The 14609-nt window shown below is 41.5% G+C and overlaps 1 protein-coding gene across 5 annotated transcripts in view; it reads right to left on the bottom strand.

The window, feature by feature from the left end:
* Positions 1-14609, bottom strand: part of AGFG1 (ArfGAP with FG repeats 1) — a 145369-nt gene that overhangs the window by 118300 nt on the left and 12460 nt on the right. For all 5 annotated transcript variants that reach the window (XM_030215708.1, XM_030215709.1, XM_030215710.1 and 2 more), the window contains exon 2: positions 2935-3028. In XM_030215708.1, coding sequence (XP_030071568.1) covers positions 2935-3028 — 94 coding nt within the window. The remainder of the gene's footprint in view (positions 1-2934; positions 3029-14609) is intronic.

The raw sequence follows: 14609 nt of genomic DNA, 5'->3' as shown, positions 1-14609 counted from the left end.
CGAGTCAAAAGCAATGTTAAAGAGGTGGGCTTTCAGTCTAGATTTAAAGGTGGCCAAGGATGGGGCAAGACGTAGGGGCTCAGGAAGTTTATTCCAGGCGTAGGGTGCAGCGAGACAGAAGGTGCGAAGTCTGGAGTTGGCAGTAGTGGAGAAGGGAACAGATAAGAAGGATTTATCCATGGAGCGGAGTGCACGGGAAGAGGTGTAGGGAAGGACGAGTGTGGAGAGATACTGGGGAGCAGCAGAGTGAATACATTTATAGGTTAGTAGAAGAAGTTTGAACAGGATGCGAAAACGGATAGGGAGCCAGTGAAGGGTCTTGAGGAGAGGGGTAGTATGAGTAAAGCGACCCTGGCGGAAGATGAGACGGGCAGCAGAGTTTTGAACCGAGGGGAGAGGTGACTAAGTGGGAGGCCAGCAAGAAGCAGATTGCAGTAGTCTAAACGAGAGGTGACAAGGGTGTGGATGAGGGTTTTGGTAGAGTGCTCGGAAAGGAAGGAAGGGGCGGATTTTACGGATGTTGTAAAGAAAGAAACGACAGGTCTTGGCGGTCTGCTGGATATGAGCAGAGAAGGAGAGAGAAGAGTCAAAGATGACCCCAAGGTTTCGAGCTGAGGAGACAGGGAGAATGAGAGAGCCATCAACAGAAATAGAAAACAGAAAGACCTGAGAAGAAGCCCACACAACATCTTTGAGTCGGCTTGAATCAAGCCAATCTTCCATATAGGGACAAACTTGAATGCCAAGTTACCATCACCACCTTTCAGAAGGTGCAACAGGGAGGCAACAAACCAAAGAAAAGGGCCCGAAAATGAAGGTGACATCACAGCACACACTGCAGAAAGAGCGCTTGTGTGCCTCCCCACTTGGAATATGAAGATAGACCTCTGAAAGACCTAGAAAGGTTGAGAACTCACCCAATCAAACTGAGGTGATTACAGAGTGGAGCATCTCCAACTGAAAAAGCTACACCCTAAAGTAGACAAGTACTCCTTTGAGGTCTACAACAGACGAAAAAGAACAACTCTAGAACCACAAAATTAATGGAGTAAATTCCCAGTCCACATGTTATTGCCCCCCTAGATATAAAAGTTTTTGAATCATGAGTGCACATGCCTGCTGCTTTACCACCGAGCCACAGGGTGACACCATAAAAGCATCCGGCACTGGATGTGCCAACTCCAGGATGTAGCCCCGCTTGACCAACTCGAAGACCCACTGGTCCAAGGTGATGCAGTCCCTCTCATGGGTGAACAAGGACAAGCTGTTCCCTCTCCAAGTCACTGAGGGGGATGGTGCGCCCTCATTGGGAAGGTCATTTTGGGGCCACAAAAGGACCCTAGCTTGAAGGACCTACTAAATACCAGAGCCAAGCCAGACTGACATTTGTCTGAACAGAACTAACCCCCAACTCCGAGCAGCCCGTAACTGCAGGTGCCCACTGGGAGTCCTTCTAGTGCAGTTCATGAAGGAAAAAAGGATGGACAGCTGAGTGAGGAACTTCTTGGAGGATTCATCTGAGATCCAATGTCACAGCCAGAGCCATCTCCAGCTCCCTAGGGTGGATGCCACTGAGCAAAAGGAAATGCACACCGGAACATACAACACATAAGCTAGAAGGTCCACTCCTGACCGACATTGAACTCAAGCAATTGCTGCAACCAGCACAACATGGCTTCCACCACATACCTGCTACAAATGGCAGTCAGCATGCCTGTAGCTCCTGAGGAAAACCCAACTTGAACTGCTATTGCAGCTTCTCATGCACCTCCTTGCGAGAAAGGCTCCCCCTGCACAGGTACTGCAATCATCTTGTGAAGTCATCTTCCAGTACCTATCCATCTTCTCTAGAGCCTCATCCAGGGCATCCCACTCCACCAGCATCATGTGGAAGCACACTTTATGGAGCAGAAAATGCTTCAGGGGTCTTGATAGACCCTCCAAAATATAGTGTCAAACCTTCTCTCTTCCCCGCCCCCCCCCCAACACATCACAAGCCTAATCCAGTCTTAAAGGCACTCTGGGACCTTCAAGACCAACTGTAACCTGGGGCCCTGGCGATTTTGCCCCCCCCCCCCCCCCAATTTGGCTGTGCAGGTTATGATGTAGGTCCCCCTCTCCAACAACGCTGTTAAAAACAAAACCCTTAGCTGTATCCTCTATGCCATGGAATAAAACTAAGCTAGGCGAAAACTAATCCAATTTGGTTTGCCTGGAACTGAGGAGGAGCCCTGGGGGTGGGGGGAGGGAAGAAGGGGAAGCAACCAAAAAGATGTGAGGGCGGTTGAGTGGAGGAGAATCAGGACTTGCATCCCTTGTGGCAGGGCCCCACACCTCACCCAGTGGTTGCCATCAGACAATGTCTGTGGACAGCAAAGCAGCACTTAACCAGGTCCAGACAATGAATCCAGGAGGTTGGAGCCACCCATTAGGCTCAACCAAGCTGTGCAACACCCACCTGCACTGCTTGGAGCTAGGCCAGAGACAAGGAGCACCAGAATGAACACCTATCATCTGCTAGAAGTACATAAATACTGAAGTTTCAGTCAGCACCAGCCCTCCTTATACTGGTGATGTCACTGGGAAAAATCAATTTCTCTACTTCCATCTGGTGGCAGGCGGGGATAACACCCACTTGTTCAGGATGGTACAGCCCAGATGCTAAGAACTAAATTATCTCCCAAAGAATCAACAGATCTAAATGCTAAATCTCAAATCGCCCCATCTCTTCACCTCATGTGTCTTATCTGCAGGATAACTAAACCTGCCACACACAGTGTAGTTTAAAATCAGTGCATTGTGGTCTGAGAATAAGTTAAAATTTGTCAAGTTATATTCCTAAATTTAGATATCGACTAACAAGTTGTTTTTGCACATTCACCAGCTGAGTTTGGTTTTATAATCTACTACAAACACACTAATTAAAACACTTACTTCATTCCCATGCTTCTGCAGAAATTCAATTTCTTGTTGTGTAAATGTGGTCATGGAGATAGACTTAACTCTGTGTGGTGGATTTAAACCTCGCCTAGAGAGAACAAAATTAGTAGTTATATTTCTTGACAGATTTCTATTAGATTTCTTCAGTTGATTACAAGTGAAAACCAGAAGTAACCTGGAATAACTACATCAAAAAAAATGATGCCATTAGATCAGACTTAACTGTATACATTTTGTTTTTAAACTTTTGCTATTTCAATAAAAAAGAAAAAAAAAAAAAAAAAAAAAACTTACCACCATCAGAATATTGATCCTATTGTCTTTAACCTTTCCCTCCAGTTTATTCAATTAAGCATTAAGTATATTACAGCATTTAATCAGTATAACAGGGTTGAACCCTCTGTCTTTTAACCTAACCTACCAACTACAACATTTAAAAAACAAAAACACTCATTTTAGTAGACTTTTCCCCTCAACTTTGGCTCTTAACGCTAAGACAAAACAGAAGCAGATACCTAAAAATATATATAATTGTCCTTTTCTAAACACACCATCCAGTTAAATATTAGTGATTTCCTAATGCAATTCAAATTTTCATTATTATAGTGTAGTTTGACATGCAGGCTAGTGAAGACAAATCAGATCACTAGTTAGAAAATGAAATTAAGACTCATTCAGGGTACTAGCAACATAATGTAAAACCAACCTAATTGCAACTCTTTTTTTGGGAGCTGCGTTTACAAAATTTAGATTGATATCAACATCTCAGATCAGACATTTAGGGTGCCACAATCTTGATTAAAAAGAACTTCCAAGCACACTTGGATAGGGTACCTAGACACATTACATCTTTTGAACTCCCTTTGGCACGATTAGAGTGCTACAGCGAGCATTAGCAGTAAATTTGAGGGACCGGAGATCATACTACACATACGCTTGTCTTAGAAGTGAGGTTCATTATTGTCACAACATTCACAAAACTAGCCCATCTGGAAAGATTGCACCTCCCTGAAGTGAATAACCAAAGTTACACATATACAAACAAACATACAGATTGCAAGGACAAACAGCAATGGTGTGGCTGATGGAGAAAACCAAGTTGTACCACCCGATGATGTAACGAGGAAGGCATGGAGAAAGTGTTTGCAACAGAGTAGCAGCAGCAACAACATAGCTAGAAGCATGCCAAATATCCAGCTAATTCTGCTGTGACTATCGGGAAGACACTGTTCTACAGCAGCACCAGGCAACAACTAGAGAAGCTCAAGAGTGATGAATATGAGTCACCTTAACAGATCATATTCATTACATTATGTTTCCTGTACTCAACAGACAAGGCCTGCCGCAAAGGTAGCCACAGCAAGCTACCACATTCAGAGATTCTTCAGGCTTTATGTTTCTTCTTTCTGTAATGCAACTTTAAAAGCACGAACACCTCCATTCTCTCAAAAGAAAGGATTACAGGGTGAGCATTAGAAGAGAATCCGCTTTCTTAAAAAAGAAAAAGGGAAATCCAAGGAGTATCATGCCTTAGAATACAATTTAGAGCACACACTTCATCTTGCTTTAAGCAATGCACAAAATATGTGTTTCACCAAGTGGATAGGCGAGTGGTGTACAAGCGAGACTGTAACTAGTGGCTGGGATTGCTACGAGTAGGAGGGACCTGAGGGGTGGGATTGTCAGCCTTTCCTTTTCAGCCTCCTCACCTACTTACCCTCTTCCTTTCACTACTCCTTCTTACCTCTCCTCTCACTTCAACAGCACAGTTTAGGAACCTCTACCAGCACTTTCAACCATGCCTTCTGCTGCTCTGCTACAGCCTCTTTCTCCACATCTTCAGGTGAAGGTCTGGCTTACTACCCCACCCTATAGCTCCTTTTCTCATCATCAGCAATCCACCCTCAGGTGATGGCACCTGTTGAGGGGTCATCGGCCACACTACTGTCATCTGTCTTTGTAATCTGTATGTTTATGTCTGTACATGTGCAAATGTATATGCATGGAACCTAAGAAGGGGCAGGAACAAAGGTGCCAAACTTTTACAAAATTGGGGATGCTAAAACTCGAAACAAATTGCCCCTCATTGGGCACAGTGAATGAAGAATATGCTCAATTTTCACAGTGCTGGCTCCTATAGGAAGTGTAGGGAATGTTAGTAAATTCCTTAACCAGTACTCATATCAACCATTGAGAGCAAAATTAATAAGGTGATGATGTAACCAGGTGAAGCACAATCAACTCCTCCTCCTCTCCCCCCCCCCCCCCCAAAAAAAAAAGAGATCCTTGTTAGGGATAAAATGGCCAAATGATTTGCCATCACACTCATTGAAAATGAGGTCTCATTAGATCTGCTTTGAACAGGCCAATCAAGACACAGGAGTCAGTGCCCCAACACATACATTTTGGTTTTGCAAATGTGTTATTTTGGCAAAACTTGCCTACAAAAACCAACACACAGAACTTGTATAATGAACTAATTAGTTCTAATCGAATACAGAACTCGTACATTGACAAATCCTGTAGGAGATTCAAAGCGGTTATCATCAGAAGCCCAAACACTATGAAGAATTACATAACATAAAATAAAATGAAACCTAAATAAGCACATTATCAAACAAGGCATTTTTCAACTTCCTTCATATCTCATGTAATTTAACTCTAATCCGATACTGAAGTGTATTCCAGATAGCAACAGCCTGGAAGAGAACTAAAATAAGTATTTAGGAAGTTGTCAGCAATATACAAAAACTTTAGTCACCCCCAAAGAATAGTTCAACTGCTTTCTGTAACCTACACTAACTCTGAGAAACAGTACCTTCCAGGAAACAGGAGCAAGATGATTAAACTGCTACAGAGCTATGCTGAAAGAACTATAGATTTTCCTTTCTTACCTTCAATAGCCATTTGCAGATGAACAGCTGTGTACATGCAGAATGATTTCATCTCTCACACGCAAACATATACAGCAATATGACATTTAAAAAACCTCCCTCCTCCACACTCCAAAGCTAGAGAAAAAAATGTAAAAGAAAGCATGCAGACACCAACACATGACATTTTGTTAGATACATAAAAATAAACAAGAATTCTGGCCTCAATTTCAGTTTATTCCTTAAAAAAAAAACAAAAAAAGCAGATTTTGAAAAATGCTGCCTCTAACTGCTTTTGGAGAAAGACCCTACATATAGCACCATACATGCTTTTCCAAGCGTACATTTCCCATATGCAAACAGATACAAAGAAAATTAATCTGCAGAGGCGGGGCTGGTGGTTGGGAGGCAGGGTTAGTGCTGGGCAGACTTATATAGTCTGTGCCCTGAAAAAGACAGATACAAATCAAGGTAAGGTATACACAAAAAGTAGCACATATATGAGTTATCTTGTTGGGCAGACTGGATGGACCGTGCAGGTCTTTTTCTGCCGTCATCTACTATGTTACTATATATTTACAGATTATAATCTTTGAAGTTACAGGATTTGGATAGGTCTCCCTCTATGGGTTTCTATGCCTAAGAAGCCTCATGAAGCTAGAAAACTCTCCTTTGTGTCTTCACACAAATATAACTTCATTAAAGTCTACATAGGAGGAAGACCTGTAGATTCTTATCCAAGAAGAGTCCAAGACCTGTCTTGACATTTTGAATGGATCATGCTAGAAACAAATAAAGGATGGTAAACATACTGAATGTTCACAAAAAAACACACAGTAGAACAAACTTCTTGGCTTTGCTGAGGGGATGGTAATTGATACTCTCACCTTTACTTATATATGGTCTGGGCCTTAGAGTAACCTAATTTCCTGAGGTAATCACAATCAAGCTGTAGAACATGTTATCAGAGGATATGATAAAGGCCTCTAACATAGCTAGACTTATTAAGGACTTGGACAAATTCCTAAAAGAAACACATCAAAGCCAAGAAGACTTCAGAAATCAGACCACTGGAAGGAAAAAAAAAAAAGGAATGGATCTATTCTTTGGGATCTGCTGGGTATCCCTAAGTACCTGGATTGGTCATTGCCTGAGAAAAGATGCTGGCCTTTGATGGACCTTTGGTCAGACGGCATATGGATTCTATTCATTTGCTTGCACCAGAATGTAAGCCAGTTCAGACTGAATGGGGAGACAGTATAAAAAGCCTTACATTTTTCAGAACAGCGGCAGGCAGAAAAGCAAAAGATTATTTCAAGGCACAATGTCAAAGATTCTTGTTTCTTCAATCACTTACCAGGCAGTATACTGCAAAAATTCTCTGCAATTCATTTCCTCATCACCAACTTGACTCCACTCACAAAATGCAAAAGTTGGACTTTATTGAAACCTGCTATTTGCTGAACTTTGCTTTTTTAAAAAAAATATCTTTTGGCGGGGGGGGGGGGGGGGGGCAAGATGGCGTCTGAGTAAGTTGTGCAAGCAGCAGCTCCGCGTTTCACGACAAATTTTTTTTAGATCCGATTTACCTGTTTACACAATGCCTAAAGAGAGAGGTAAACAATGCGCCAGCCCAGCGATGCCTGCTTTACCTGCTGCAAGGACGCTGGACCGCTTCTTTTTGCCAGGAACTATGGCGGGAGCTTCTTCGCTGTCGGGGACTATGGGGAGAGGACTGTCATTTCCCTGACTTGAAGATGAGACATCTTTCAGCCACGAGTTCAGAGTCCCTCCACCTATGCCGGCGTTAAGACTCGAGGACGGTCCGGGAAACATCCGAAGCGATTCAATCGATGGGGTTTCCTGGCACGGGTGCCGCCCCGAGCTCAGAGACGCCAATGTTCCCCGCAGAAGAAAGGGCGGGAGAGTTAGGAGGAGAGGAAATCCCTGGGGAAGATCTGGGATCCTTCGTGGCACAGCCAGCGATAACCTCCACGTCAGGTTCGGATATTCTAAGTAAGTCATACTTCCCTACTAAACCTCAAATAATAACTTTGGACAATATTTGGGAAGCATTGTTGGGCTTAGAGACTTCTTTTTCTCATAAATTCAAGCTCCTTAACCAGCAATTTAATCTTGAGAAGGAAAAAGTGATTGCTAGGAATAAAACATGCTAACAAAGGGTAAAGAAATTGAAGCAAATTCAAAAAGGATACAAGATCGTCAACAGATTCAAGTAAACCTTATAAAAGAAAATCTTTTCCTGCACAATAAAATTGAAATTCTGGAAAACTATCAACGTTCCAATACTTTAAGATTAACTAATTTTCCTAAACAAATTTCAATTTCACCTTTGATAACATTTAAAAAGTATCTAAGTGAGGTACTTAAAATTCCTGAGGAACCATATCCTCCAGTTTCAAAAATATATTATATACAACCTTTTCGTAAGATGGACCAGCAAACAGAAGAGGGAACAGAACGTCCTGTAGAAACCTTAGATATGAATTTAACCCAGATACTTCAAGATGATAAAAAGGGCTTGACAACAGCTACGCTTAAAGTGACTTTTATTTCACAGCCTGATAGAGACTGGGTACTTAAACAGTATTTTCTCCACAGAGAACAACTTTTCCTGGATTGTAAAATATGGATCTACCCCCAGACATCTCAAAAACCACACAAAAGAAGAGACAAGAATTTCTTAAACTTCACCCCAAAGCTCTCCAAATAGGTGCTTTGTTCTGATTGAACTTTCCTTGCAAGTGTGTTTTGAAATTTAATTCTATTAAGTATGGGGGTTTTTTTTACTCAAAACAATTAAATTCTTTCTTGGAAGCTAAGCTGGCAGAGTCACCTAGACCAATTCCAAGGACATTAACAACTTCAACTCCGTGAAAGTAATTCTTCCTGGTTGCCCTTCTCAGCCGCCTTTTTACTTTAAGTTTAGAAGCTATTATGTTATCTTAGATTTCTAATTTCCTCTAGTATTGTATAATTGCCCCCAGATATTGGACTACAGATGAGTAATAGATCAATACTTTGTGTAATAATGTATTATTGTATTTTCCTGTTTGCTTGTTTTTTTTGTTTGTTTTTTTACTTAAAAATCATCTATTTTCAAGATGTATGCTTGAATAATAATCTAAATATGATAAATTATATATATATATATATATATATATATATATCTTTTTAGATATGGGATGAATAGATAATGGGGATTGCTACATACAAAACTGCTATTCCTGCAGGCCAAGCGGGATGGCCATGCTGGCACTTGGGGCCTCTATACATTTCAAGAAGGCAAACATCTGAATGGGGTTCTGTTTTCAGTTGCAATAGGAAGAGAACCTCTTGATATATGCTGAAGAAGCCATGGGTAGGAGTTGTCTCAATACAGAGATTCATTTTGCACAGGAGGAAGAGAAGAGTCAGATATTGTTCCAATTTGGAAGATGCCTAGCACTGCTGGACTGAAAGGTATACTGTAGGAGGTAGAGATATCTGCTAGAGCAGTCAGCTGATCTCTCCTCCAGACAGGCAGGAGCCTCTTTTCTGCCTTACAGCTATTTCAAAAGGCAGTTCAGACAGGTTTTGTTTTTTGTTTTTTTTTTGGGGGGGGGGGGCTTGGGGTGATATCCTCTTGCAATGCTTGCGGTCTGCCTAATTATGATCTGAAGTAGGAAGTTTTTCTCCCACACCATGGACAAGCATTGAACATTAATTTATTTTCTGAACATGCCTTAAAAGTTATCTTTCCTCCTGAAAAGTTACCAAAAACCTTTTCAATTTGAGAGGATGGTGTGGGGGAACTTGAATACAAAATAGTTAATTCTGGTTATTAATGTATAACAGCTTATTCACATATCCTATAAACATATGTATGCAACTGTTAAAAAGCATTATTGTCTGATCTTTCATAACTATATTTTACACCTTTTTCTTCAAATATTAAAAGAAAGGTTTCTGATATACATTTTAACATGGCAAAATATACTTAACAGAAGTCAGTGTATAGCAACAATAACACCTTTTTAATGAAAATACAATGCATTGCAGTTCTCGTTTCTTGCTTACTCACATTGGCGAGGAACACAACTACATTGGTTTTCACTATAATACAGTCAAATCACTATAGAAATCGGAACTACAGTGCCTTGTAAAAAAAAATAGTCTTCAAATCTTTATACATTTCACATTCTGCGGTCTAAAAACACAGAATTCAAAAGACATTAGAATAGTCTCAGTTTATTTATGATTCATTACCTACCAAAAATAAAAATAATCTAAATTGTTTCACTGACCCATACAATCTACACTTTCACCATGAAAGAACAATTACAGAAATACTCACAAAAAAAGAGTCTTGATTGCCTAAGTCTTCTCATCCTTTGTCACAAGCTGAAATTAGCTCCATGTCCCAAAACTGCTTTAAGAAAACTCATGGTAAGTTAAATAAAGCCCATCTCTTTCCAAACACTGTAGCTGAGCTGATTCAAATACTCCTGGATGAAAAATTAAGCTCTTATTCACATAAGACTTAAGCCTGAAGCAAAGGTCTAAACATGCCAAATATAGAGCTGCTGGAAGAACTCCAGGATAAAGTTGTTTAAAAGGTACAGATTGCGGGAGGGCTGCAAGAATATTTCAGCATGTTTGGGGCATGGCCAAATCTATTTCACTTTTTAAGACACTGCCTTGAGCAGAACATCTTACTACACTTAGTAGCTGTGGATTAAGGAACTGCTGAGAGGAAATGTTGACTATTCAACAAAGGTCTATATGAAAGGGTGGTAAGAAGGAAGATACAGCTTATAAAAGCCATAGAATGTGGCACCTAATGTCTGCAAAGACAAACCACATGCATGTGGGAGGTTTTGTTGTCTGATGAGACCAAAATGGAGTCTTTCAGTGGAACAATGATTCTAGGAACAAAGCAAAAGCAGCAATGCTTCACAGCATAAAATGAATGTCTGAGTGGCCCAATCAAAGCAAAGACCTAAATTCAACAGAAAATCTGCAGTAAAATGAAGATTGCAGTCCACAGAAGACCCTCAGTCATCTGAAAGCGCAGTGGCATAGCTAGCTAGGGTAGTTGACACCCAAGGCTGGTCATTTTTTAACACCCCCCTCCAAAATCTAGAACTAGGCATCCCGAGAATACAAAACACTAAGGACCTATAGAGCAATTCTACCATACCATAAGCAGTCATTTCTACGAATCACACAAGGAAAAGGAAAACATCTTAAACACTACAATGAGCACTAGAACATCAATTCACCTATTGTAAAACAAAACCAGACAGAATAGTACAGATCGTCGATCCTGCACAGTCAATGCCAACTGAAAGCCATGTCTTTTTCACAAACACAGATACACCCTAATCCACTATAGAATAAGTAATCATAAACTTTCTATTTAGACAAAAATTAAACTGAACCCCCAATGCCAGGCTCTGCATACAATGCAACACCACAGAAACAGAAAATGTCCCCAAGTACTGTGCAAAATATAAAGACAGCAGATGTAAATTTGAAAAAACTAACAAGTACCAATCACCACTTTACAAATTAACAAATAAATAATAAAACAAATATAGAAAATAAAATAATATCATTTTATTGGACTAATACATTTAGCTTTCATGAGGCCAAAACATCCTTCCTCAGGTCAATACAGTATAGTGCTGTTACAGTATCCTATCCTGACCCGAGGAAGGGGGTTTTGTTCTCCGAAAGTTAGCCAAAATGTATTAAAATTAGTCCAATAAAAAGATTGCCTTGTTTACATGTTCTATTATAAACATTTATTAACACAGCTACAATACTACTTTATCCTAAAGCAAAAAAATAAAAATATATTTTATTTACAGTTTGTTGTCTCTGGTTTCTGCTTTCATCTTCTTTTCACTGTCTTCCATCCAGCATCTTTGTTCTCTCTCTGCCATCCAGTGTCTGCCCTCTCTGCTGTCCCCTCCATCCAATGTTTGCCCTCCCCCTGCCCCTTCCATCTACATCTGCCCGTCTGCCCTCTCTCTCTCTCCCTTCCATTCACTGTCTGCCCTCTCTGCCCCTTCAATCCACCATTTGCCCTCCCCTCTCCCATCCATCCAGGGTCTGCCCTCCCTCTCACTCCCCCTTCCATCCAGGATCTGTCCCCCCCTCTCTCTGCCCATTTTTTTCAGCCTCCAGTTCCAGCCCCACTATCCCACCAGTCCCCAGTTTCAGCCCCCAGCCACTTCTCCCTGTCCCCTTTTCAGCCCCCAGTTTCTACCCCAGCCCTTTTCTCTCACCAGTCCCAAGCTTCAGCCCCAGCCACTTCTCCCTGTCTCCTTTTCAGCCCCCAGTCCCCACAGTTTCAGCCCCTGCTTTCAGCCCCCAGTCCCAGCCTCCTTATCTCACCTACCCTCCTTTTCAGCCCCCAGTTCCAGGCCCCTTCATCCACATGCCTTGAATTAGGGCCCCCCTTTTCAGCCCCATATCCATTCTCCCACCTGACCCAGGCATGCTCCATTTTCCCACCAGCCCCAGGCATGGCCCCTTCTCAGACCCCAGTTCCAGCCCCACCCCAGTCCCCTTCTCCCATCTGAGCTCCCCATCCCCTTCTCCCATCAGGGCTCGCTCCCCATCCCCTTCTCCCATCTGGGCCCCCCAACCCGCCTACCAGCTCCATCGAGACGACAGCCCTTTTCTCCTGCCTTTTAAAAAAAATCTGTAAAGCGGCGTGGCAGGCAGCACCTCGCGTCTGCCCTGCTTGTAAAAGAAGTAGATCTCCTCGTCATCGTCGGGCCTTCCCTCACTATGTCCCCGCCCTCATGGAAATAGGAAGTTATCTCAGAGGAAGGCGGGACACAGTGAGGGAAGGCCCGACGATGACAAGGAGATCTACTTCTTTTACAAGCAGGGCAGATGAGAGGCGCTGCCTGCCACGCCGCTTCACTGATTTTTTTTTTTTTTAAAGGGAGGGTGGGAGCAGCGGGAGCGAAGCACCCCTCCACCCGCTGACACCCGGGGCGGACCGCCCCCACCGCCCTGCCCTTGCTACGCCACTGTGAAAGAGTTTGAGTTTTCCTACCAAGGGCAGAAACTATGCCATTCTGCTGTGTAAAGCTGGTAGCAACTAAATAGCCAGGAATCATTTAAATTATTACAAAAGGGACTTCTATTAATAACGTGTGAAAGGATTCAAAGACTTATTGAAAAACTAAGAAGAAACCAAGAAAGCTCACCTGCATATTTCTGATTGCTCTTTCCTGTTGAAAGCACAGAGTATGATGTGTAGAGCTGTGAAAAACTCCCACTTTAAAATATGATTCAGAATACTTTAAAACAGCACAACATGAAAAATGTTCAAAGCAGTAAAGCCTTGAAGCACTGTAGTGGAGGAGTGGCCTAGTGGTTAGGGTGGTGGACTTTGGTCCTGGGGAACTGAGTTCGATTCCCAACCCAGGCAGCTCCTTGCGACTCTGGGCAAGTCACTTAACCCTCCATTGCCTGCTGCATTGAGCCTGCCATGAGTGGGAAAGCGCAGGGTACAAATGTAACAAAAATAAAAACACACTAGTTAATCCTATTCATCAATATTAGACTTCAGAGGTCCCATGCATAAGCCTACCTGGCATCAGTTTGGAGCTAATAAACCTTGCATGAAATGAACCAAAAGGCTTCTTTCCAGGAGGTACAACATGGGCTCAAAACATTTTAACCATCACGAAATCTTCAGTCTAAAAAAGTGTCCTCAATTCATAACAGAAGGAGCTCTTATTCAAAGGATAGGGTGGGTATCCTACAGTTGATTGAAGTCACAGGAAAATTTGTTTTGTTTTTCATTAACCTAATCTCCATCATTAGGGGGCCCCTTCACTAAAACTTAACAGTACTAATGGACACTACTAGCATGATCTACTTGACATGCAGCCCATAGGAATATAATAGGATGCTCAGTATTTAGTGCCAATGTCTGGCAAAATAGCCCCTAAATAATAACATATAAAACAGCAAATACATTAAGAGCCAGGATTGGGACAAATACAGCAAAAAAAAAAAAAAAAAAACTTGAAATGCCCTACAAGTTGTATAATTTTGTAACATCTTTGTACAAAGTTTTTACCCTTTTACTTCAAGCAAGAGGAAAAAACTGCAAATAGTGCTAACAACATTATGGGACTTCTGCCTGAAAGTATCACTTTTAGAAAACCACAACAGATACTTCCTGAATCAGTTTTGATTGCACAACTTTCTGTCAACTTATTCCCTGCCCTATCTTAAGGAAATTAAATGATGGGATAAAAGATGTGATGTTGCAAAAGTGTGCAAGCAAACTGGCTTGTAGGCGTATGACAAATACAAGCTTCATTAAAGGAATTCTCGATTAGCAGACCCAGCAAAATATTCAGTCTTCAGCAATGCATTGCGACTGTCATAGTACAGAAAAATATTTCCTGCACTATCAACCTTCAAATTCTACCAACTTCCTGCAGAATTGTCTATTTCTACAAAAATATGCCTTAGCATAATGCTTTTAAAGCACCTAGAAATTATATTTATTGAAAAGGCAATCATACTATACAATATCACTTTAGACAAACAGCTAACAATCATTTTCTGATATTTAACAGAGGAATCGTGCCAATAATCACTTAAATTCACCAACCATTCATTTCCCTAAAACAAAGAACGGATTTATAAAAACTAGTTTCTCTTAAAAATACCTCAAGAGAAAAAGTGTGTAGTTAATCTACATACGTTATATCTGTAAAAGTATAATTTGAACACAGTAGCAGAAAAGCTGTA

The sequence above is a fragment of the Microcaecilia unicolor genome, chromosome 10 (genome assembly GCF_901765095.1).
Source record: "Microcaecilia unicolor chromosome 10, aMicUni1.1, whole genome shotgun sequence".
Taxonomy (NCBI): Eukaryota; Metazoa; Chordata; class Amphibia; order Gymnophiona; family Siphonopidae; genus Microcaecilia; species Microcaecilia unicolor.
The sequence above is the reverse complement of the archived record's forward strand: the minus strand, read 5'-3'. Positions and strand labels throughout refer to the sequence as shown.